The sequence below is a fragment of the Choloepus didactylus genome, chromosome 10, assembly GCF_015220235.1.
Source record: "Choloepus didactylus isolate mChoDid1 chromosome 10, mChoDid1.pri, whole genome shotgun sequence".
Taxonomy (NCBI): domain Eukaryota; kingdom Metazoa; phylum Chordata; class Mammalia; order Pilosa; family Megalonychidae; genus Choloepus; species Choloepus didactylus.
This window is the reverse complement of record NC_051316.1, coordinates 132,308,842-132,335,614: the sequence shown is the minus strand read 5'-3', so window position 1 is coordinate 132,335,614 and position 26,773 is coordinate 132,308,842. Positions and strand designations below refer to the sequence as shown.

Here is a 26,773-nt window from a genome sequence, read left to right as displayed (position 1 = left end):
TGAATTAACAAAGCCCCATTCAGCCATCATTTCAGCAAACTGGGAGCCTCCCTACACAGCCCAGCAGCCCAGAACTGCCCTGGGGGGACGCAACTCACCTTGACATAGCACAGTCATCCCTCAACATGAGGACCCGGGGTGCACGGCCTGAAGAGGGGCCCACTTGCAAGTCTCAGGAGCCATACGCCAATACCAAGACTTGTGGGTCAGTGGCAGAGACAAACTGTGCAGGACTGAACTGAAGGATTCAGACATTGCAGCAGACTTTAAAACTCTAGGATCATCAGGGAGATTTGATTGTTAGAGCCACCCCCCCTCCCCTGACTGCCCAGAAAACACACCCCATATACAGGGCAGGCAACACCAACAACCACACGCAAGCTTTGGTACCCAATTGGACCCCACAAGACCTCACTCCCCCACTCCACCAAAAAGGCTAAGGCAGGGGAGACTGGCTTGTGGAGAACAGGTGGCTCGTGGACGCCACCTGCTGGTTACTTAGAGAAAGTGTTACTCACGAAGCTGTAGATCTGATAAATTGGAGATAAGGACTTCAATTGGTTCTACAAATCCTAAAAGAACCCTATCAAGTTCAGCAAAATGCCACGAGGCCCAAAAACAACAGAAATTATTAAAGCATATACGAAAAAACCAGACGATATGGATAACCCAAGCCCAAGCACCCAAATCAAAAGATCAGAAGAGACACAGCACCTAGAGCAGCTACTCAAAGAACTAAAGATGAACAATGAGACCATAGTACGGGATACAAAGGAAATCAAGAAGACCCTAGAAGAGCATAAAGAAGACATTGCAAGACTAAATAAAAAAATGGATGATCTTAGGGAAATTAAAGAAACTGTTGACCAAATTAAAAAAGATTCTGGACACTCATAGTACAAGACTAGAGGAAGTTGAACAACGAATCAGTGACCTGGAAGATGACAGAATGGAAAATGAAAGCATAAAAGAAAGAATGGAGAAAAAAAATTGAAAAAATCGAAATGGACCTCAGGGATTATGATAGATAATATGAAACGTCCAAATGTAAGACTCATTGGTGTCCCAGAAGGGGGAAGAAAAGGGTAAAGGTCTAGGAAGAGTATTCAAAGAAATTGTTGGGGAAAACTTCCCAAATCTTCCAAACAACATAAATACACAAATCATAAATGCTCAGCGAACCCCAAATAGAATAAATCAAATAAACCCACTCCGAGACATATACTGATCACACTGTCAAACACAGAAGAGAAGGAGCAAGTTCTGAAAGCAGCAAGAGAAAAGCAATTTCACCACATACAAAGGAAACAGCATAAGACTAAGTAGTGACTACTCAGCAGCCACCATGGAGGCAAGAAGGCAGTGGCACGATATATTTAAAATTCTGAGTGAGAAAATTTCCAACCAAGAATACTTTATCCAGCAAAGCTCTCCTTCAAATTTGAGGGAGAGCTTAAATTTTTCACAGACAAACAAATGCTGAGAGAATTTGCTAACAAGAGACCTGCCCTACTGGAGATACTAAAGGGAGCCCTACACACAGAGAAACAAAGAAAGGACAGAGAGACTTGGAGAAAGGTTCAGTACTAAAGAGATTCGGTATGGGTACAATAAGGATATTAATAGAGAGAGGGGAAAAATATGACAAACATAAACCAAAGGATAAGATGGCTGATTCAAGAAATGCCTTCACGGTTATAACGTTGAATGTAAATGGATTAAACTCCCCAATTAAAAGATATAGATTCGCAGAATGGATCAAAAAAAATGAACCATCAATATGTTGCATACAGAGACTCATCTTAGACACAGGGACACAAAGAAACTGAAAGTGAAAGGATGGAAAAAAATATTTCATGCAAGCTACAGCCAAAAGAAAGCAGGTGTAGCAATATTAATCTCAGATAAAATAGACTTCAAATGCAGGGATGTTTTGAGAGACAAAGAAGGCCACTACATACTAATAAAAGGGGCAATTCAGCAAGAAGAAATAACAATCGTAAATGTCTATGCACCCAATCAAGGTGCCACAAAATACATGAGAGAAACACTGGCAAAACTAAAGGAAGCAATTGATGTTTCCACAATAATTGTGGGAGACTTCAACACATCACTCTCTCCTATAGATAGATCAACCAGACAGAAGACCAATAAGGAAATTGAAAACCTAAACAATCTGATAAATGAATTAGATTTAACAGACATATACAGGACATTACATCCCAAATCACCAGGATACACATACTTTTCTAGTGCTCATGGAACTTTCTCCAGAATAGATCATATGCTGGGACATAAAACAAGCCTCAATAAATTTAAAAAGATTGAAATTATTCAAGCACATTCTCTGACCACAATGGAATACAATTAGAAGTCAACAACCATCAGAGACTTAGAAAATTCACAAATACCTGGAGGTTAAACAACACACTCCTAAACAATCAGTGGGTTAAAAGAAGAAAATAGCAAGAGAAATTGCTAAATATATAGAGACGAATGAAAATGAGAACACAACATACCAAAACCTATGGGATGCAGCAAAAGCAGTGCTAAGTGGGAAATTTATAGCACTAAACGCATATATTAAAAAGGAAGAAATAGCCAAATCAAAGAACTAATGGATCAACTGAAGAAGCTAGAAAATGAACAGCAAACCAATCCTAAACCAAGCAGAAGAAAAGAGATAACAAGGATTAAAGCAGAAATAAATGACATAGAGAACAAAAAACAATAGAGAGGATAAGTATCACAAAAAGTTGGTTCTTTGAGAAGATCAACAAGATTGACAAGCCCCTAGCTAGACTGACAAATCAAAAGAGAGAAGACCCATATAAACAAAATAATGAATGAAAAAGGTGACATAACTGCAGATCCTGAAGAAATTTAAAAAATTATAAGAGGATACTATGAACAACCGTATGGCAACAAACTGGATAATGTAGAGGAAATGGACAATTTCCTGGAAACATACGAACAACCTAGACTGACCAGAGAAGAAATAGAAGACCTCAACCAAAACATCACAAGCAAAGAGATCCAATCAGTCATCAAAAACCTTTCCACAAATAAAAGCCCAGGGCCAGATGGCTTCACAGGGGAATTCTACCAAACTTTCCAGAAAAGAACTGACACCAATCTTACTCAAACTCTTTCAAAACATTGAAGAAAATGGAACACTACCTAACTCATTTTATGAAGCTAACATCAATCTAATACCAAAACCAGGCAAAGATGCTACAAAAAAGGAAAACTACCGGCCAATCTCCCTAATGAATATAGATGCAAAAATCCTCAAGAAAATACTTGCAAATCGAATCCAAAGACACATTAAAAAAATCATACACCATGACCAAGTAGGGTTCATTCCAGGCATGCAAGGATGGTTCAACATAAGAAAATCAATCAATGTATTACAACACATTAACAAGTCAAAAGGGAAAAATCAATTGATCATCTCAATAGATGCTGAAAAAGCATTTGACAAAATCCAAACATCCGTTTTTGATAAAAACACTTCAAAAGGTAGGAATTGAAGGAAACTTCCTCAACCTGATAAAGAGCATATATGAAAAACCCACAGCCAGCATAGTACTCAATGGTGAGAGACTGAAAGCCTTCCCTCTAAGATCAGGAACAAGACAAGGATGCCCGCTATCACCCACTGTTATTCAACATTGTGCTGGAAGTGCTAGCCAGGGCAATCCGGCAAGACAAAGAAATAAAAGGCATCCAAATTGGAAAAGAAGAAGTAAAACTGTCATTGTTTGCAGATGATATGATCTTATATCTAGAAAACCCTGAGAAATCGACGATACAGCTACTAGAGCTAATAAACAAATTTAGCAAAGTAGCGGGATACAAGGTTAATGCACATAAGTCACTAATGTTTCTATATGCTAGAAATGAACAAACTGAAGAGACACTCAAGAGAAAGATACCATTTTCAATAGCAACTAAAAAAATCAAGTACCTAGGAATAAACTTAACCAAAGATGTAAAAGACCTATACAAAGAAAACTACATAACTCTACTAAAAGAAATAGAAGGGGACCTTAAAAGATGGAAAAATATTCCATGTTCATGGATAGGAAGGCTAAATGTCATTAAGATGTCAATTCTACCCAAACTCATCTACAGATTCAATGCAATCCCAATCAAAATTCCAACAACCTACTTTGCAGACTTGGAAAAGCTAGTTATCAAATTTATTTGGAAAGGGAAGATGCCTCAAATTGCTAAAGACACTCTAAAAAAGAAAAACGAAGTGGGAGGACTTACACTCCCTGACTTTGAAGCTTATTATAAAGCCACAGTTGCCAAAACAGCATGGTACTGGCACAAAGAGAGACATATAGATCAATGGAATCGAATTGAGAATTCGGAGATAGACTCTCAGATCTATGGCCGACTGATCTTTGATAAGGCCCCCAAAGTCACTGAACTGAGTCATAATGGTCTTTTCAACAAATGGGGCTGGGAGAGTTGGATATCCATATCCAAAGAATGAAAGAGGACCCCTACCTCACCCCTACACAAAAATTAACTCAAAATGGACCAAAGATCTCAATATAAAAGAAAGTACCATAAAACTCCTAGAAGATAATGTAGGAAAACATCTTCAAGACCTTGTATTAGGCGGCCACTTCCTAGACTTTACACCCAAAGCACAAGCAACAAAAGAGAAAATAGATAAATGGGAACTCCTCAAGCTTAGAAGTTTCTGCACCTCAAAGGAATTTCTCAAAAAGGTAAAGAGGCAGCCAACTCAATGGGAAAAAATTTTTGGAAACCATGTATCTGACAAAAGACTGATATCTTGCATATACAAAGAAATCCTACAACTCAATGACAATAGTACAGTTGGCCCAATTATAAAATGGGCAAAAGATATGAAAAGACAGTTCTCTGAAGAGGAAATACAAATGGCCAAGAAACACATGAAAAAATGTTCAGCTTCACTAGCTATTAGAGAGATGCAAATTAAGACCACAATGAGATACCATCTAACACCGGTTAGAATGGCTGCCATTAAACAAACAGGAAACTACAAATGCCTGGAGGGGATGTGGAGAAATTGGAACTCTTATTCACTGTTGGTGGGACTGTATAATGGTTCAGCCACTCTGGAAGTCAGTCTGGCAGTTCCTTAGAAAACTAGATATAGAGTTACCATTCGATCCAGCGATTGCACTTCTCGGTATATACCCGAAGATCGGAAAGCAGTGACAAGAACAGATATCTGCACGCCAATGTTCATAGCAGCATTATTCACAATTGCCAAGAGATGGAAACAACCCAAATGTCCTTCAACAGATGAGTGGATAAATAAAATGTGGTATATACACACGATGGAATACTACGCGGCAGTAAGAAGGAACGATCTCGTGAAACATATGACAACATGGATGAACCTTGAAGACATAATGCTGAGCGAAATAAGCCAGGCACAAAAAGGGAAATATTATATGCTACCACTAATGTGAACTTTGAAAAATGTAAAACAAATGGTTTATAATGTAGAATGTAGGGGAACTAGCAATAGAGAGCAATTAAGGAAGGGGGAACAATAATCCAAGAACAACAGATAAGCTATTTAACGTTCTGGGGATGCCCAGGAATGACTATGGTCTGTTAATTTCTGATGGATATAGTAGGAGCAAGTTCACAGAAATGTTGCTATATTAGTTAACTTTCTTGGGGTAAAGTAGGAACATGTTGGAAGTTAAGCAGTTATCTTAGGTTAGTTGTCTTTATCTTACTCCCTTGTTATGGTCTCTTTGAAATGTTCTTTTATTGTATGTTTGTTTTCTTTTAACTTTTTTTCACACAGTTGATTTAAAAAAGAAGGGAAAGTTAAAAAAAAAAAAAAAAAAGAAAAACAAGGAAAAAAAAAAGATGTAGTGCCCCCTTGAGGAGCCTGTGGAGAATGCAGGGGTATTCGCCTACCCCACCTCCATGGTTGCTAACATGACCACAGACATCGGGGACTGGAGGTTTGATGGGTTGAGCCCTCTACCATAGGTTTTACCCTTGGGAAGACAGTTGCTGCAAAGGAGAGGCTAGGCCTCCCTATGGTTGTGCCTAAGAGCCTCCTCCCGAATGCCTCTTTGTTGCTCAGATGTGGCCCTGTCTCTCTAGCTAAGCCAACTTGAAAGGTGAAATCACTGCCCTCCCCCCTACGTGGGATCAGACACCCAGGGGAGTGAATCTCCCTGGCAACGTGGAATATGACTCCCGGGGAGGAATGTAGACCTGGCATCGCGGGACGGAGAACATCTTCTTGACCAAAAGGGGGATGTGAAAGGAAATGAAATAAGCTTCAGTGGCAGAGAGAATCCAAAAGGAGCCGAGAGGTCACTCTGGTGGGCACTCTTATGCACACTTTAGACAACCCTTTTTAGGTTCTAAAGAATTGGGGTAGCTGGTGGTGGATACCTGAAACTATCAAACTACAACCCAGAACCCATGAATCTCGAAGACAGTTGTATAAAAATGTAGCTTATGAGGGGTGACAATGGGATTGGGAAAGCCATAAGATCCACACTCCACTTTGTCTAGTTTATGGATGGATGAGTAGAAAAATAGGGGAAGGAAACAAACAGACAAAGGTACCCAGTGTTCTTTTTTACTTCAATTGCTCTTTTTCACTCTAATTATTATTCTTGTTATTTTTGTGTGTGTGCTAATGAAGGTGTCAGGGATTGATTTGGGTGATGAATGTACCACTATGTAATCGTACTGTAAACAATCGAAAGTACGATTTGTTTTGTATGACTGTGTGGTATGTGAATATATCTCAATAAAATGAAGATTAAAAAAAAAAAAAAAAAAGAAGAAGAAGAAGAAATAGAGGCGAGTCTTCAAATCAGTCCCAGGTTCCTGAGCCCGACGACTGTGGGCTCCTTGGACACTGATCCCCCGTCACCACGCCCTAAGCCCCAGCGATCTGTGCTGAGCTGCCATAAGCCGACCCGTGGCAAAGCCACAGAAGATTACGGCAGACAGGCACAGAGAGCCAGTCCTTGAATGACAAAGAAAAAGTCAGTCAGAATGGGGGTTCAAAGGTTTAGAGGGAAAGCTTTCACAAAGTAAAAAACAAAAAAAGTCCAGACACAGGAAGGTTTGCCACATCCCAGATACGGTTGGTAAGAGGCAATGAAAACCAAGTCACTTCTGTTTTCCAAAAAGGAAAAAGAGATGATCCAGCAAATCACTTTGAAAGAGAGGGAGGAAACGTCCAAAGACCTTACAGCCTGAGCAGCGTCAGGTCTCCCTGCAGCAGCCGGCCACCGCGACAGACACAGCGACCACGCTGCTGCCACGGACTCCCAGGGCCACTGCAGGGCCATCGAGGCCCTTCCACGGCCACCGAGACCCAAATGGGCCGTGAGGAGGGCACACGACCAGGGGCAGAGGACAGGGTGGCTGAAGAGGCCCTCCTGACGGGGGACGAGCCACCGCCGGCTTGTTGCCCTGCAGAGTTTAGGGCATCTCTCCCTGTCTCATCTGGCTGAGCGAGGAGGGGTGGCAGGGGGAGAAGCGATGGACAGCTCGAGACGCGCTGCGCCACCTCCCCACAGGCCAGAGCGAGGCGCGGCGGGCAGCGCAGAGCGGACACCAGCCACTTTGGCCGCGGCCTCTGATCTGCTGTGCAGCCCAGGCCCAGAGCAATGCACGACAAAAACTCACTTTTAATTCTAATGTGAAGTGCCAGAGGCATACAGGTGGTCCTACTTATGCATGCGGAAGACGCGGTAACTCTACAAAGTATTTAAACATAAACAATGAAGAACCTAAGGCATCCAGGCTATCTTGTTCTAATTGCACAACTTTAAATTTATTTTTTTAATGTCAATACAGTAAAATTCACGTATTTTTCCTTTAGTGTACAGAGCAGTGAGTTGTGACAAATGAAGGCAAATAATTCTGGCCATAACCAGGATACAGAGAGCTCTCTCGCCCTGTCCCCACCCCACAGTCCCCGGTGCTGCTGCGGTGGTCAAGACCGACCCCACCCCAACCCCTCGCAGCCCTGACCTGGGGGCTGTCTCTGATTCTGTCCTTTCCAGAATGCCGTGGAAATGGGATCACACAGCAAGCAAACGTGGGCTGGCTCCTTCCACGTGGGACAATGCATTTGAGATTCACCCGTGTTACTGTTTGTATCAACGGCCGCTTCTTGCAGTGCATCCACTGTGTGATGTGCCACAAGTGTACTCTCACTGGAGGACATCTGGATTATTTCCAATTTTTTGGAGATTATGAAAAATGCTTCTATAAATATTCAGGACAGGTTTTGGGGTGGACACAGGTTTTTATTTATTCAGGGTGGATTTTCAGGAGTGGGATTTCTGGGTCATAAGTGTGTATGTTTAACTGTCTTTTAAATTAAGGTATAATTTACCTAAGTAAAATTTACCTCTTTCTATGAGTTTGGACAAACATGTATAGCCATTTAAACACAACTCCAATCACAATTCACAACTGCCAAAAGATGAAAGCAACCCAATGTCCATCAACAATCAATGGATAAACAAAATGCTGTATAGTCACACAATGGAATATTATTCAGCCATAAATAAGGAATGATGTTCTGATACACACAACAACATGGATGAATCCTGAAGACATCATGTTGAGTGAAATAAGCCAGACTCAAAAGGACAAATATTGTATGATCTCACTGATAGGAAACAATTAAAATAAGCAAACTCATAGAGTCAGAATCTAAAATATAGCTTACTAGGGGATAGGGTGGGGGTAGGCAATGGGGAGTTAATGTTTAAAATGTACAGTTTGGGGGGGGGGGAATCATCCACATGGCAAAATAAGACATCCCCTGGAAAAGTAATTCGTCACATACAAGGGATCCTCAGTAAGACTGAGTTCCAATTTCTCATTAAAACCACACAAGTGAGAAGGCAGTGGTATGATACATTTAAGACACTGAAAGAGAAAAACTTCCAGTCAAGAATTCTTTTTCTGCCGGAACTGTCCTTCAAAAATGAGGGAGAGTTTAAAACATTCACAGATGAACAGAAACTAAGAGTTTGTTAACAAAAGACCTACCCTACAAAAATTACTAAAGGAAGTTCTTCAGGTTGAAAGGAAAAGACAAGAGTGTGTGGCTTACAGTAGTGTGGAGAAGTGAAGATCTTCAGTAAGGGTAACTAGATGGGTAAATGCAAAACTCATTAGTACTGTATCCTCGATACGTGATTCTACTGTTTATCCCCATAAGAGTCAGAATAAACTTGAACAGGAAAATGCCATGTTTCCTAATAACTGACATACAAAATATAAAGAGGTCACGTGGAACAAAGAATATATAAAGAGGGGAACTGGAAGGATATGGGAGTTGAGCACGTGTATGCTACTGAAGTTAAGTTGGTATCTTTTCAAATTAGTAGGTTATAAATGTAGGTTGTGTAATACAAACCCCAGGGTAACCACAAAGAAAGCATTTTAAAAATATATGAAACAGAAATGAGAAAGGATCAGTCAGATACATCACAAAAGATCAACTATAAGGAAAAGGAGGCTGCAATACAGGAAAAGATATGCCTATAAAAACCAAAGGACAAACTGGCCAAAGGAAGTCCCCCTTTATGGTACTAACATTAAATGTTAATGGATTAAACTCCCCAATAAAAAGACACACATTGGCAGAATGGATAAAAAAGCACAACTGTGTGTTGTTTACAGGAGACTCACCTTAGAACCAAAGACACAAATATGTTGAAAGTGAAAGGGTGGTAAAAGATAATCTGTGCAAACAGTAACCAAAAAAGAGCTTAGGTAGCTATACTAATACTGGACAAAAGAGACTTTAAGTCAAAAGCTGTTACAAGAGACAAAGAAGAACACTATATATTAATAAAAGGGGAAACCCACCAAGAACAGTAATAATCATAAATATTAATGCACCTAACCAGGATGGGCCAAAGTACATGAGGCAGATGCTGGCAAAACTGAAAGGAGAAATAGATGTATCTACAATAACAGTAGGAGACTTCAATATACCACTCTCATCAACAGGGAGAACATTAAGACAGAGGATCAATAAGGAAACAGAGAACTTGAAAAACATGATAAACTAGACCTAACAGACATATGCAGTACATTGCACCCCAAACAGTAGGATATAAATTCTTCTCAAGTGCACATGGACATTTTCCAGGATAGATCACATGTTGGATCACAAAACAGGTCTCAATACATTTAAAAAGACTGAAACTACACAAAGCATCTTCTCTTACCACAATGGATTGAATCTGGAAATCAATAACAGGCAGAGAGCTGAAAAATTCACAAATATATGGAAATTAAATAACACATTCTTAAAAGAATCAATGGGTCAAAGAAGAAGTTACAAGAGAGAAGAGTAAATATCTTGAGCTGAATGAAAACAAGAACACAAAATATCAAAACTTAGAGATGCAGTGAAGGCAGTGCTGAGAGGGAAATTTGTAGCCCTAAATGATTACATTAAAAAAAAGAAAGAAGCTACATTCAAAGACCTAATTGTACACCTGGAGGAACTAGAAAAACAGTAGCAAACTAAACCCAAAGCAAGCAGAAGGAAAGAAATAACAAAGATCAAAGCAGAAAGAAATGAAATAGAGAATTTAAAAAAAGAGAGAGCATTAACAAAACCAAAAGTTGGTTCTTTGAAAAGATCAATAAAATTAACAAACCCTTAGCTAGACTGACAAATAAAAAAACAGAGAAGACACAAATAAATAAAACGAGAAATGAGAGGGAGACATCACTACTGACCCCACAGAAATAAAAGGATCGTAAGAGGATACTGTGAACAACTGTATGCCAACAAATTAGACAACCTAGATGAAATGGAAAAATTCATAGAAATACACAATCTACACTGACTCTAGAAGAAACAGAAGGTCTCAACGGACCAATTACAAGTAAAGAGATTGAATCAGTCATCAAAAACCTTCCAACAAAGAAAAGCCCAGGACCAGATGGCTTCACAGGTAGATTCTACCAACATTCCAAGAAGTAATAACATTTCTGCTCAAACTTTTCCAAAAACTTGAAGATGAGGGAACAATACATAATCCATTCTATGAGGCCAGCATCACCGTAATATTAAAGTCAGGAAAAAATACTACAAGAAAAGAAAATTACAGACCAATTCCTCTGACAAATGTAGATGAAAAAATCACCAACCAAGCACTAGCAAATCAAATCCAACAGCACATTAAAAGAATTATACACCATGATCAAGTGGGATTCATGCCGAGTATGCAAGGGAGGTTCAACATAAGAAAATCAATTGAAGTAATATACCACATTAACAAAATGAAGGGGGAAAACACATGACCATTACCACTGATGCAGAAAAGACATCTGACAATATCCAGCATCTTTTTTTAATAAAAACAGTTTCAAATATAGGAATAGAAGGAAACTTTCTCTACATGATAAAGGGCATACATGAAAAACCCACCATTATCATACTCAATGGTGGAAGAATGAAAGCTTTCTAAGATCTAGAACAAGACAAGGATGCCCACTGTTACCACTGTTATTCAGCTTTGTACTGATAGCTCTTGCCAGAACAATTAGGCAAAAAAAATAAAAGGCATCTAAACTAGAAAGGAAGAAGCAAAACTTTCACTATTTGCAGATGACATGATACCATATATAAAGTCCACAAAAATCTATAACAAAGCTCCTAGACTAATTCAGCAAAGTGGCAGTGTACAAGATCAACACACAAAAATTTAGTGTTTCTATACACTAGTAACGAGCAATCTGAGGAGGAAATGCAAAAAATTCTATTTAAAATAGCAAGCAAAAAACCCAAATATCTAGAAATAAATCTAGCAAAGGATGTAAAGGACTTATACATGGAAAATTAAAAACCTTTCCTAAAAGAAATCAAAGAAGATTTAAATAAATGGGAGTAAATTTCATGCTCATAGATTGGAAGACTAAATGTTGTTAAGATGTCAATTCTACCTGAAATGATTTACAGATTCAACACAATCCCAATCAGAATTCCAACAACCTACTTTGCAGAAATGGAAAAGACAATTACCAAATTTATTTGCAAGGGTAAGGGCCCCGAATAGCCAAAATCATCTTGAAAAAGATGAATGAAGTTGGAGGACTCACACTTAGTGACTTTAAAGCTTATTACAAACCTACAGTGGTCAAAACAGCATGGTACTTTCGTAAGGACATATATATAGACCAATGAAAATCTAACTGATAGAGTTTGGAAATAGACCCTCACATCTATAACAAACTGATTTTGAAAAGGCTGCCAAATCTATTCAACTTGGAAAGAATAGTCTCTTCAACAAATGGTGCTGGGACAACTGGACGTCCGTATGCAACTCTCACATCATATACAAAAACTAACTCAATGGATCAAAGACCTAAATATACAAACCAGGACTGTAAAACTCCTAGAAGGAAATGTACGGAAACGTCTTAAGGATCTTGTGTTAGGCAATGGTTTCTTAAACTTTACACCCAAAGCATAAGCAATAAAAGTAAAACACAGATCAATGGGACCTCATCAAATTAAAAACTTTTTTACATCAAAGGACTTTATCATGAAAGTGAAAAGACAACCTACACAATGGAGAAAATATTGGGAAACTACATAGGCCATAAGGATTTAATATCCAGAATATATAAAGAAATCCTACAACTCAAAGACAACCAAATTTAAAAATGGGCAAAAGACTTGAGTAGACATTTTTCCAAAGAGAATATACAAATGGCTTAAAAGCACATGAAAATATTCTCAACATCATTAGCTATTAGGGAAATAGAAATCAAAACCACAGTGAGGTACCATTTCACATCCACTAGAATGGCTACTACTAAAACAACAGAAAATTACAAGTGTTGGAGAAGATGTGTAGAACATTGCTGGTGGGAATGTAAGATGGTGCAGGCGCTGTGGAAGGCAGTTTGGCGGTTCTTCAGAAAGCTAAGTATGGAATTACCATATGACCCAGTAATCCCACTACTAGGTAAATATACCCAAAGAATTGATGGCAGGGACTTGAACAGATATTTTCACACCAATATTCACACTGGAATTATTCACAACTGCCAAAAGATGGAAGCAACCCAAGTGTCCATTAACCAATGACTAAACATAATGTGGTATAGTCATACAATAGGATACTTTTCAGGATTAAAGAGGAACAAAGTTCTGATTCATGTGACAAAATGGATGAAACTTGAAGACATTACGTGAGATGAAATAAGCCAGACACAAAAGGACAGATATTGTACACTCCCACTGATATGAAATAAGTAGAAAAAGCAAACTCACAGAGTCAGAATCTAGAACGTAGGTTACCAGGGTCTGGGTTTGGGGTAGGAAATAGGTAATGTTTAAATTGAACAGAATTTCTATTTTGGTTGATTTCTTGGTAATGGAGGGTGTGGTAGAACAACATTGTAAAGGTAATTAGCAGCATTCAATTATATATGTGAATGTGGTTAACAGAAAATTTTAGGTCAGATGTATGATACTAGAATAAAAATTAAAAGAAAAAACATAGGACTGCACAACACAATGAACTCTACTGTAAACGATGGACTATAGTAATAGCACTATTACAAAAATGTTCTCATGAATTATAACAAACGTGCTTCACTAAGGCAAGGTGTTAGTAATAGGGTGATATATGAGAAATCTGCATTTTACACACTTTATGCATGGTATTTCTGTAAACCTACAACTTCTCTAACAAAAAGAAATTATTAATAAAAATAAATGAATAATTTTTTAAAAGGTACCGAGTTTCTATTTGGGTGGATGGAAAGTTTTGGGAATAGATTAGTGGTGATGGTAGCACCACACTGTGAATGTAACTAACAGCACTGAATTACATATCCGAACGTGGTTAAAGGGGAACTTTCATGTTGTACGGATACAACTAAAACAAAGGTTTTTTAAAAACTCATCAAACTGTACCACATAAACAGTGAACTGTACGTTAAACCACAGACCACGTTTAATCGTACAATCTTAATAACATTCTCTCGTCAATTGTAACAAAGGTACCACACCGATGCAAAATGCTAAAAAAGGGGGACAGGTACATGGGGACTCGGTATTTTCTACACTATCTTTCTGTAAACCTACAGCTTTCTTAATTTAAAAAAATTGATTTGGGAAGGGGAAAAAAAGAGTTTTTACAACTTTAGCCAACTTTGTGACTTTGCCGTCTGTCTTCAGCTAGGCTGCCCCCCGCCCCCACCACTCAGCATCCACTGCCCCCTCCTACCAGCCCCAGCTCTTTACCACGGACCTGGCATTTAGCTGGTAACCTGGAAGTAGATCCCAAGTTACCTCAGGGGCACCTGCAAGCAAAGGGGCACCGAGACAGACGTTGACAGCAAAGAACTTTCTCGCCAGCTAGGGGAACGATCCGCACTGGCACACTGGGTCCCCAAGCAGCTGCTGGAGCAGGAGGGCAGGGCGAACAGGCGCAGAGCAGATCTGGCCCTGCTGGGGCAGGGAGACACTCACTGGGAACAACTGTGCTCTCCCCGGGAGGGCCCATCAGCATCCCTGGGGTGTGCACGGTGGCACTCAGGCCCGAGGGGTGGCTCCCCATCCGAGTGACGTTCCGCTGATTGTCAGCATCCTCCGGCTGCTCCACCACCTTCTGGAGAGCGGTGCTAGGCAGTGCGTGCACGGGGCCCACTCCCATCGTCCCACTGGCCTCCACGTCGCTGTGCAGCTCCCTGCAACCAAGAGCAACATCCCAGAGTCTGGACGGCCCCAGACTCCCACTCAGTTTGCAAAACCCAGCTCCTTAGTCCCCTACCCAGACTAACTAAATCCATGACCACCTCCTCCGTTCCTTTGGTATTTTGTACAGTTCTTATCGCCCTGTACACTTCTGTGCCTTTAGTCGTGGAAGGTGGCACGAGTGGCATCATCCTCTGCGTGGGCAGCAGAGGCGTTTGCAGAATGCAGCAGCCTGGAGCAGGACGTCTCCCTGGGGTGCCCTCCCAGCTGTGCACGTTACCCCAAGTGCTCACAGTCGGGGACAGGACCCACATCAGCTGGGAGTGCCCTCCTTGGGCTGCTCCTCTCCCGCCTCTCCCTCTTCCAGCGTCCCCCATTTTCTCTTCTCCCCGGGCCACCCTGTTCTCCTACCCTACCATTCCGAAGTCAGAGCCTCCCAAGTTGGCCCCAACATCCCCAACAAGCCCAGTTTTCCTCCCGGGGCCCGTGAAACGATCACCCCCCTCCTGCCACGCTCCGCCCCAAGCCCTCCGCCCTGAACCCTGCAAGGGACCCGAGCCCGCCGGCAGGGCCAGGGCGGCCCGTCCGCCTCCCGGACTCGCCCGGGGCCCAGGCACTCACGGGGGCTGCTGGTCCCGGCCGGCGGCCCGCTCCGGGTCCGGGTCCGGGGCCTCGCCCTCCTTCTCCGCGGCCTCCGCCTTGTGCCGCGGCCGGTGCCTGCGCGCCGCCTCCTCCGCGCCCTCCGCCTCCCGCGGCCCCGGCCGGGAGCCGCCGCGGTGCCGCGCCCGCCGCTCGGCCTTGGCGCCGGCGCCCTCCTCGGGCCGCTCGGGCGCGTGCCGGTGGGCGCGGTGGCGCCGCGGCTCCCTCTCGGCCGCCTCCTCCGGGGAGCCCCTGCGGTGGTGGCGCCGGCCGTCCCGGGGGCCCGCGGCCTCCTTGCTGTGGCTGCGGCGCGGCCGGGGCCGCTCCTCCCGGGCCCCGGGCTCCCCGCCCTCGGCGCGCTCCTGCTCCCCCGCCGCGGGGCCCGGGGCCTTGTCGCGGTGGCGGTGGTGCCTGCGCGGCGCGTCCGGGGGCCGAGCGGGCTCCCCGGCGTCGGGGCCGTTGGCGCCCGGCCGGGCCTTGCCCCCCGCGGGAGCGCGCGCGCCCTCGCGGCCGGGCTCCACCACCAGGGGCCGGTCCAGGTGCGTCTTCACGTCGGGCCGCAGGTGCAGCGCGGTGGCGAAGCGCAGCCGCTCCTCGGGCTCCAGCTCGCTGTAGAGCGCCTCGCAGCTGGCCCGCATGCTCTGCAGCCGCAGCTGGCTGGCGCGCTGCTCCCACACCGAGCGCGCCTTGGCCGAGTTCTGCTGCCTGCTGTGGGAAGACGGGCCGTGAGCGGCGGGCACAGGGGCCTGCTGGCGGCCCCACCTCTCTGCCGAACGTGGAGAAAGCCACAGATGGACACGCAGCAATGGAGGGATGGCAGCACGGGTGCCAGGAGGGACGAGGTGGGCAGAGGGAGCCCTCAAGACCCCTCCTCAGAGTTGACGCAGAAGGTCCAGAGAAGGTCGCCCGGGGCTCTGGGAATGGGATTCGGCACCACCCCTTCACGAGGCCCCGCACGACCCCCAGGCTGACATTGCTGCCTGTCAGACGGCACGTGGTGGGAGCAGGCCGTGGGGACAGCAGGCACCACAGGGTGGTTTGGACTGGCTCCCAGGACTCAGCTCCCAGGCCCAGTAAAGACAAACAGGGAGAGGAGGTGGGCACCATGCAGCCGGGGCAGAGGGATGGGGAGGCGGGAGGCAGGGAGCCCTCCCCCAGCACCACCAGCGGAGCGGAAGGGCCCAGTGGCCGAGTCCTCAGAGCCCCAAGTACGCGGCCATTTCTCCAGAGGTGCGTCCCCCATGTCGACCCTCCGGGAGAAAAGCCACAAGCCAGAAGTGGGAAGGCATTTATGAAGGAATCAGAGGACATGCGGGTCCTGACGTGGAAGAGGAGGGGTGTCCAGTTACGGTGGAGCAAACGAGGAGGCCCACAGCACACCATGGTGCTCAGCCCTGACCAGAGCCACCACTGCTCCATGACTGCTCTCTCAAGAGCCCAGAAGTCAAGACTGGGATGGGGACGTGTCTCTCTCAGCCACCAGCACCAGGCTGCCTGCTTCCCCAGGCTACGAAAGGCCCAGGCTGTCCTCAAGACCTGCCGAGTGTGGCCTCCGCAGCCCCAGTGGCTATGGGAAGCCCTTGGTGTTCTGGCTCCCGTTGAATAAGGCCCCTGGAGGAGGCCACCTCAGCCCAAGGCCCCTCCGCGGCCAGCGCCCCATCCTTCGGCCTCGTGAGGACCAGTCCCAACTGCCGCTCTGGGCTTGGGGCTTCACGCACCTGCCCTCACCCAACCCTCACAGCAACCTCGTGACCCAGACACTGCTGCCACCCCCATTTTGTGGAGCAGGGGATGGGGCCTAGGGAAGGGACACAGCGTGCTCGGGGTACCTCACGAAGTCAGCGATGGAGCCAGGGGCACACGGGCTCAGGCAAAAGGGGAGATGATTATCTGACAGAGATGTGTGGCCTGGCCAGACTCTGGCCGTGCCGGCCAACAGGGCGGAACCACAGCCCAAGGAGGCCACAGGTGACCCTCAGAGGGCTGGGAAGAGCTGGACACTCCAGCTGGCCCCTCTGAGGCTAATGGGCAATGAGCCCTGCCCCTTCACAGAGAAGCCCAGGCTCCCGGCACATTCTTAGAGAACAGAGGAGCACATGGGTCCATTCCTCACCTGGAAGCCCAGGCGGAGGACAGGTAGGCTGATGTGTGGGTGACCTCTCTGGCCATCTGCTGACCCTGGCAGTTGGTATGTGCCACCCCAGGCCAGTATCTACCACTCTGGCTCAGGAAGCAGCGCTGGACACTCCAGAGGCTCCTGCCACTGACCCACCGCCCCTTTCTCTGGCTTCATCCCAGAGCCTGTGCCCAGTGGGGACCAAAAAAAGGGTCCAATTTGGCCACACTGAGCCTTGTGAAAACAGATGGCAATAAGAGGACAAGTCACCGAGCTTGGGGAGCCCCTAGGGGCTGGGGGCCGTCACTGCTCCCGAGACCTGTCGGGAAAGGCGATGGGGCACAGGTGGGTGGCTGGGACCTCCAGGTCTGTGTGCACAGGTGGGGATGGGCCAGCGGCATGGCTTGACCCTCAGTCCCTCCCCGTGGCTCCTTCTCTCCCCACAGCTACCCCAAGCACACAGAAAGTCCGGACTGTCTGCTGCATCAAAGGGTGCATAGGGCTCGCAGGCTCCCGAGTGACTCCAGGGGCGCGAGATGCTGAGCGGCCAGAGCAGACGCAGCCTGCCTCCTGCCTTGGCCATACTGCGGCCTCCCTGGCCCTGCTCCAGCTGGGTCTGCCTGCCTCTTGCTGGGTCCCCCTGGGTCTCACTGTGCCTCTCTCTGGAGCGTCTCCCACTGCTCTCCGAATCTGCACGCCTGCCTCCCGTCCGCAGCTGGTATCTCGGTGTGGCCCAGCCCTGCCCACGGCTGTCCTGGCGCCTCCTAAGCCTGCCCTAGGCCTGGCTGTCTGGCTCAGGGGCCCACCATCTTCTGCCCCAGTCTGGCCAAGTGCATCTGTCACCCTCTGCCCCTCTCCACCAAGCTCACTAACAGCACAGGATGGAGAGAGCCCGCAGGCCCCCTCGGGCCCACAGCACCAGTTTCCCTTCACGGCCTCTTTCCCAAGGCCACGTGGAGGAGCCTCGAGGCTGTCCCAGCCCAGGGGTGCCGGTGGCTCAGCTGTGCCCCAGGTGTCCCAGCCCGGGGGTGCCGGTGGCTCAGCTGTGCCCCAGGTGTCCCAGCCCGGAGGTGCCGGCGGCTCTGCTGTGCCCCACGGCTAATGCAAGTGCTGCAGTGACCTCAGGGCCTGGGAAGAAGCTGCAGCACTTCCAAGCCATGGCCCTGCTTCAAGGGCTCTCGCTGGGACAGCCAGTGCCCCTTAAGTGCTGACCACATGCAGCAGCCACTGGGGTGACCGCACTGACACTCACGTCTGCATCTCACTCCTCCGTGTGAGTCAGTTATTCAGGATCCAACATGGTTTCTGACCCTGTGAGGCACCCACGCCCCGACAGCCAACAGTTCCAACTGCTCGTGGCAAGGCCTAGTTGCCCAACTCTGCAGGGCACAGGGAGGGCCCCCAGCCCCTCTGCCAGCCCCGACTCCCCGACCACTTCGGGGATGCCTCACCTGAGCACCTGGCCTCCTCCTAAGCAGTCAGCCCCTGGGGTCGAGCTGCCTGGGAGCAGCTGTCCCAGAGGAGTGGCCCAGCAGGCAGCCAGCCAGGCTGGGGTTACCCCCAGGAGGGCACCCAGGGCCTTCTCTGGCTCCACCTCGGGTCCTGGTTGGTGCAGCGCTGGCCTCATGGTTGCCCAGCAGCTCCACTCTGCTAAAGCAAAGGCACTGAGGACCAAGGTGGGCAGGTGGCCTGGAAGGGCCCACAGGTGTCCTCGGCGAGCCCCTGGCCAGTGCTGTCAGCCACCCCTGCCTGCCGAGGGCCCTCAGCTGGGCGAGCAGAGGCCCTGACTCCACACGGACCAAAGAGAGAGGAGGCCAGTGGCAGCCGAGCGGTGAACTCAGGAGAGGCAGACGCGCTCAAGATACAAGTGATGGGATATGGACAGACAGCAGACAGGAGGACAGAAGGCAGGAGCGAGAGAGGAGGAGGGGCTGAGCCGGCGGGCATCGGGGTGCCGGGACGTGGGAAGGGTGGCCTGCCGTTCCCCCGCCCGGGCCGCAGAGAGGCTGCCCAGAAGCTGCCCCTGAAAGCGGATGAGTCGGGGTGAGGGGAGGAGTTTGCATTGTGTTCATGAAGCCACAGCTGGGGTATCGCAGCAGAGCAACTCACGGTGAGTTCACGCTGGAGACGGATGAGCTGCGAGATACAGTACCTCGAGTTTGCTTTACAAAACTGCACATGCGAAAAACAAAACAGAACACAGTGAGAAGACAGAGAGGCAGTCCTAGAGACACGAGACACCGTGCACCATGCTGGGCCAGGGCACAGGATGCAGGGCGCGTCCGTCAGGCCAGGACATTCAGAAGGGAAGCACAGCGGCTTCTTTCTCCACCTGCACAGAGAGGTCCGACCGAGCCAGCAAGCGAACCCACGAGGGGCCTGTCCCCCCCAGTCCAGCACACGCTGCCGCTTGAACGGCCACAGAGGTTTCCAAAGAGCCAGCACAGCTTCCCCTGCAACCCCAGAGCGGATCCTCCCACACGAGGCCAGGGCGCTGCCTGCTGAGGGCCGAGACCGCCTGGCCCCTCTGCAGACCCCTCTGGCCTTTGCAGGGTCCTTACGTGAGGGACACTGCTGGCCCTGCTGCCGGACCTTCCTCTCCCCGCTCTGCTCCTCAGAGCGCTGACCCAGCTGCTTGGGGCTCCCTCTGACAACCCCCGCAGGCAGGTCAGGCTCTTCACAAACCCACTTCCCCTTTGGGTATACCTCCGGCCATTTCCAAGTGACTTTCTGGAAGCTTTTACAAGGTCGACAGAAACAAAAGACCTCTCTACAGTCACTTCTCATCACTTCGGCACCCCTGGTTGAGGACCGGGTGGGTTTCAAGCTCCTTCTCGAGGCCAAGGGCTGTGTGCATTTCTGAGGAGCTCGAAGCAGCTCACCTGCCCTAGGCCCCGGGTGTGCGTGTTTGCGTGTATGTGGGTGTGAGGGTATGTGAGTGTGTGAGAGTATGTGGGGGTGAGTGTGCTGAGTGTGAAGCAGTGTGTGTATGTATGAGTGAGAGTACAAAGTGTGTGGGTGTGTGAGAATGAGTTGTGAGTGTGTGTGGAAATGTGAGTGTGTAAAGATGTGTTGGTGTGTGTCGTGGGTGTGAGACTGTGTGGAGCAGACTGTACGTGTGAGTGTGCATGTGTGTGCATGTGTGTGCACAGAGGTTAGGATGACAGAACCAGGAAGAGCCATCGAGCCCGGCACCCCCCTCCCAGGCACCGAGGGGCTGCAAACCGCAGTGGGTTCAGGAACACTGGCCACAGCGGCCTCCGAAGGCCAGACCACCCGGATGGGCTTCCCGCCAGAGTGCCGTCTCCTGGGCTCACCGGGCCCCGACTGCTGCCTCTCAAATCCCAGGTCCTCCCCACGCTGGAGGCCGCACACAGAGCCCCTGCCCATCCGTTCCACAACCACATGGCGCCCAGGGGCAGGGGTCAGGGCCAGGGGGCTGGGCAGCTCACCCTAACGAGCAGGGGGCAGGCCTGGGAATGGCTGGTCCTGACCAACAGGAGTCGCCGAGGGCAGGAAAGAGGGGTTTGGGGAGCACGGGTGGACCGAGGCCAGACACGAAGGGCTGCGCTGCAGCCTCTGCCCGGACACCAGGGCCGTCTTCTCACACCACCGCGCTGGGCAGGGGTGGGCTGGGACTCCCCACAGAGAAGGGAGGCCTCAGAGCCACCTCCTGGGCAGGGCGTGGGACCCACAGCTGGCCCTGGGAGGGGCACGATGGGGGTCCCTTCCCACGTGGGACGGTGGTGACACTGACAAGCCCGGCTCCTCGGACACGGTGCTGGACGCCGAGCTCCTACAGGGCCCCAGGAGCCACTCATAGGAGAAAAGAAGCCTTTTCCCCACCGAGGAGCCCGGGACGCGATAAAGCCAACAGCTGGCATCTTTCGGGGCAGGGCCCCTGGTCCCCAATGGTGGCCTCTCGACGAGGGCAGGGAAGATGACCAGGGAGGGTACAGCCGCCCGGTCCATCAGCTCTGCACTGGGGCCCCGGCCTCGGGCCAGTGGAAGTGGACTCCCGGCCACAGCCCCCGGGCAGGCAGGTGGCAGGGGCCACGGGACAGAGGCCCGCTCCGGAACAGCAGCGAGGCCAAGGCCAGGCAAAGACCCTTGTGGCTCACATGGCGTCTCACTGGCCTGCCCTCTCTCCACCACGCACACCAGCTTTTGGCGCTCACCGTGCAGAGGGCTCAGGCAGTGGGCAGCAACCCCAGGAGCAAGTCACCAAATTGAACTGACAAAGTGACTAACCAACCAAATAATCAAAATGGCCAACTAACCACCTCAACAACTCAACAACCAAGCAGTGCACCTGCCAACACCGGCGAGGCCAGGCCGGCTCTCCTGCAGTCCTCCCCTGCCTGCCCGCCCCCCACCCCCAGGAGCTGCCACCTCCTCCAGCTGCTTCTCCAGAGGTCAGTGCTTTCTGCTTGGCCTAGAAACAGGGCTGTGGTCCTCTGCAAACACCCCAAAAAACAGGCCCTCTCCTGGGACTACAGCAAGAACAGGGCCTCCACACACATGCACACATGCAAACACACACACACACACACTCTCAGCACATGCCACAGGCACACGTGTCCCAGACCCCAACAAACATGCACGTGCCATCACGCACACTCAGCAGTGTACACACACTGCACACATGCTCCCAGCACACAAGTTACAGCCCCGGCCGGCGGTCCACATGGAAAGCAAGGTGGGCTGGAGCAGGCCTGGCCCAGACAGCAAACTCCAGGAGGGAGCGGGGCTCCGGGCCAGATCTTCCTGCCTCCTCTCCCCAGGCTGACTCCCCCAGCTCACCGAGGCCCTCAGCCCCGGGCCGGCAGCTCCGCCCAATGCCAGAATCCCAAACACCAACACACGCCTGTCCTCCGCTGGGCACCGGTGCCCAGGGCTCTGTCCCGGGCAGCCCCCGCCTGCCCTCACCCATCCTCATCGCCTGTCTGTCCTCACACCGGAACCTTGCAAAGACACTTTTGGGAGTTGTAGTAAGACACTTGGGCACCAAGACACCACCTACAATCCCCTGGCTCACCAAATATACTGCAGACCGTGTATAAGACAGACCCCTGCCTCTAACTCACGCCGTGCAGGACAGCCGTGGTCCACCAGAAGGAAAGCCCCAAGGCCGGCTCAGCCCCGCTGTGCGTGACACTTGGCCTTGCCCTGGCCCCTGAGGCTGCCCGGGAGCTGAGACCCATGACAGCCCACCCAGGCGGGCACGAGGTGCGGCACTGCCTCGCCCAGCCCTGGGAGAACGGCGCTTGGCCCAGCGCTCCCCTCGTCCCAGCTGCTCTCTGGGTTCACAGCTCCTGGGGAAGGGCTGTGTCCTAATAAGCTCCAGCCAAGGCCATTGAAGAAGCCTCCAGAAGGGGTGCTGTGGTGAGCACCCAGGCCTGGGACCCTGCGACAGCCCCTGTCCCCGCCCCACCCCAGGGCCTTACGCAGCGATGGAGATGTTGGCAGCAGACATGGGGCTGACTTCAGCCACTTCTTTGGCCTTTTGCAGAGCAAGCTTCTGATTGGCTGCTTCCTCCATCTCCTCTTCATCCTGTTTGAAGAAACGGAAGCTTCTAGTTACCACTGAGTCCTGGGTCCTCTCTCACCCGCGGTCCTTCAGCAGAGCTTGCTGGATGCCCTTCTGCACCCACTGCTCAGAGGTGAGGCTCTTGCTGGGTGCAGGTGCTCCCAAGTTGACCCCAAAATCCACACTTCTGCCCCGACCTCCCTCCTGAGTTCCGGACCCAGGTACCAAACACGGACTGGACATTTCTGCTTGTTTGTCCCACAGAACCTCGGACTCACTCTGCCAAAATCCAAATCCTATTCTCCTTCTATCCACCTGCTCCCCACAAGAGCACATCACCCAAGAACAAACGTGTCGTCCTCAAGCTGGACTCTTCCACAGAGCATGCACCCCAAGGACACGGGGCAGGCTCCAGACCCTGTGCCCACCCTGGGCCCCCCGGGCTCTATCGCTGCGAACATGTCCAGTGGGGCCAGAGCTGCCCCTGGGCCTCCCCACCTAGCTGATAGATCACGGCTGTGATGGCAAGAGCCCCCTTCCCCATCGCCCCGCACACCTGGCTCCCCTCGCCAACAAGCTCCTGGAGAGTCCCCCTGGTCTCTCTGCCACAGGGGCTAGGCATGTGCACATGTGTGCACGGGAAAGGGGGCAGACAAACCCTCTTGCCTAACCCCAAGTCACTAAGTGGAAACAACAGATTCTGCCCCTGGGGCCTGAGGGGCCTGAAGACAAACAGCTCCAGGTGTGTCCCCGGACCCAGGAGTGAAGGTGAGAGCTCCCAGCCGCCCATTCGAGAGCTGGGGCCCCACAGTTTCTTCCCAACTGGAAATGGTAACAAGATCCCCAACCCCGTGCAGCCCCACCAGGAGGGAGCACTCCAGCACAGTCCCAAACGTCCTCGAATCTGCTTTCAGGGACACAACGGCGGCTAAACCTGAGCCACCTGCTCACTGCCTTCAACTTTCCATTGTCCTGAAAAGACCTGGCTTCAGGGCCCGGAGAGGGGACACACCAGACACACGACAAGACTCCGGTGCCCAGGCCCCTCCTCAAAGCTGTGGACTGTGTCCCTGTTTACGGCCCTCCAGGCAGGGGACTTCTCCAGCATTCCCAGGAGTGTCTTCAAGTTCCCCAAAAGGTCCACAAACAAAACCGACTTGAATTTCTTCCCATTTCAGAAAATGAACAATGCTATGAGGTATTCCTGGATTCCTGGAAGGGGAGAGTTGAAGTGTCCTCTGGGGCTCTCGGCCAGCTTAGCAGATGCCCCGCAGCCAGCCACACAGGGCTCCTCCTTCCCAAATGAGGGGCGCCATCCAGCAGACATGCCCTGTGACAGCTGGGAGCGCTCACCCGGTTCAGGGGTCCCCAGGCCTGGCCCCTGTTCAGGAAGTCCTGACATTAAGGGGAGCTCTCCCAGCCGAGGCACTGCACGTGGCCAGGGGTGGCCCAGGCTGACCATGCAAACCAGCCGACCCAAGTTCCCAGAAGCGAGAGGCTAGAACAAGGAGGACCCCTGAACCTGCAAGAAGGCTGGGCAGCAGCCAAGGCAGGCAAGCTCCCCGTGGCCGGAACGGCACCCTGGGCAGCCTTGGGCCCCTGCAGCATGCTTGAGCGGGGGAGCAGAGACCCCTGCCCAGCACAGTGGGAGGGAATCCCTGGGGCACCTGCACGTGCGTCTGCACCTTCACCTGCCTCCTCCGGGCTCCTGAGCCTTCTCACAGGCGGGCCCGGGCCAGGGGCTGGGCTAGGACTGCGCTGCAGGTGAGGCCTGCGGGTGGCAAGGCAGGGTCAGTGCAGCGGTGAGGGCAGGCGGGGCTCGGGGGCGCGCAGCAAGGCGGGGCGCGCAGCACGGGGTCGAAGCGCGCAGGCACAGGCGTGGGCGGGAGCCGGGGCTGGAGGTTGCGCGCAGCGAGTGCTCAGCGCCATGGGGGGGGGGATCGGGCAGCGGGGACCTGTGTCCTCGGCAGGGAAGTCACAGAGGGAGACACGTGTAATCCGGTCTCCCACTGGGTCCTGGATGAGAGACGAAGAGCGCATGGTGCCTGCGGATCTGACTGAAGAGGGCGGCACCCCACAGCCAGGACGGAAGGAGGTCCTCTCTGCCCCAGGGATAAACAGGTGACCTTGCTCTGCCTTAGAGTCTTAGACCTGGAATTTCCCTAGGGCCAACCTAACCCGTCCCCTCGTGCTGGCAGGACAGTCTCCCCTCCTCACACAGCCACACTGGATGACACAGCCCACACCCCACAGTCCTGAGGCCGGGGGCTCTGGCTCCCTCCTTCGGAGCTCCTTCCGGGGGGAGGGGGGGACAGCCCCTCTGGCTCCCCACGCCCCACCTGCTGCCCAGGCCTCTCTCCCCAGGCAGTGACTTCTTGGGCCACCTGCCCAGGTTCTCCTCAGTGTTCCTGCACAGGGTCTCTCCAAGCTTCCTCTGCTGTCCCCCTCCCCACTCGGAGTGGCCGCCGAACCTGTGCCTGCCCAGACGCTCAAAGAGACTCCCAGACAGGGTGATGCGAGGCCTCCACCTGGCCCGGCTGCTCCTCAGGCACCACGGCCTCGTCTGGAGCAACAAGGGCCGCCCCACTGCCCAGCACCTGGGCTGCAGGTGGCCCCCTGCCCACATACCTTGGTCAGCTCTTGGGCGTTGGCGAGGTTGTCCACCGCGATGGCCAGGAAGACATTCAGCAGGGTGTCTGTTTGGCCCCAGCTAAGGAAGGGCCTTCTGCCCTGATGCTGTCCCGTCTGCCGAGCCCTGGCTTCTCCATGGATAACAGGGGCTTCTGCCCTTGGCACCCGCCTGGTCCCTCCAGCTCCTGTCGCTGCCCTAGACACCCACCAGGCTCCTGGCCTCTGCTCACCACCAAGCTCTCCTTCAGCTCCTCCTTACTTCTCCCTCACTTGGTCCTGTTCTAACACCCTCCCGTCCTGCCCCCAAGCCTCTTCAGGACTGACTTCCAGGCCCTGAGCTCGGGACTGCCCTTGCTGCCCCTCAAGAGGGCATGTGGGCTGCCTGCATCTGCCCCTGCCCCTCCGCACATGCCCCCTGCTTCACTGGCTCTGGGGGGCCTGTCACCTGCTGGGTCCCAAGGCCAGCCCTCCACCAGGCTTGCAGACACATGCCAGTTTGTCTCCTCCCCTCCTTTTCTAGCAGTGTTCTGGGACCCTCTCTCTCTAGGGAGGGAAATGGCAAGCCCCGCTCGGAGGGTCTGCTGTGTGCCCAGTACTGCGCCCGGAGCCCGCTCACCTCCTCCCACCTGACCAAGGGCTGCTCCCACCCCTGCCAGGAGCATGACCCCGAGCCCAGAGCAGGAAGGTGCCCGACCCCAGTGTGCAGCTGCCTCCTCACCAAGTTGCCCTTCTCGAGTCTCTCCAGGCTGCCTCCACATGTCCCTTCTCTTTGCACCTGGAAGCTGCCTTCTCCCACAGCTCACACCACCGCCGAGCTGCACCACCCCCACCGAGCCCACCGAGCAGGGCCCTGCAGCACCGCCCCGGCTGTGACAGAGCCCTGCTCCTGCCTGCCCCCGTCATCCCGACTCTGGGGTTCTCGGCCTCAGGGCGCCGGGTCATCCTCCTGGGGCTGTCCTGGGCACTGCAGGGTGTTGCACAGCATCTCTGGCCTCCACCCTACCCCGTCTCCAAACATGCCTGCGGTCCCCCGGGGGGCAGTCACCCTGGCTGGGAACGCTGTCCTCCCTGCAACTGTAGCCCCCTCCCCGCAGGCCTGGGG

The 26,773-nt window shown here is 50.9% G+C and overlaps 1 protein-coding gene across 1 annotated transcript in view; it reads right to left on the bottom strand.

The window, feature by feature from the left end:
• CACNA1B (calcium voltage-gated channel subunit alpha1 B) overlaps nucleotides 1-26,773 on the bottom strand; it is a 243,566-nt gene that overhangs the window by 93,899 nt on the left and 122,894 nt on the right. Inside the window, exons 17-20 of the mRNA XM_037851173.1 lie at nucleotides 25,669-25,736; nucleotides 22,958-23,064; nucleotides 15,377-16,102; nucleotides 14,531-14,748 (exon numbers count right to left, since the gene is read on the bottom strand). Coding sequence (XP_037707101.1) covers nucleotides 14,531-14,748; nucleotides 15,377-16,102; nucleotides 22,958-23,064; nucleotides 25,669-25,736 — 1,119 coding nt within the window. The remainder of the gene's footprint in view (nucleotides 1-14,530; nucleotides 14,749-15,376; nucleotides 16,103-22,957; nucleotides 23,065-25,668; nucleotides 25,737-26,773) is intronic.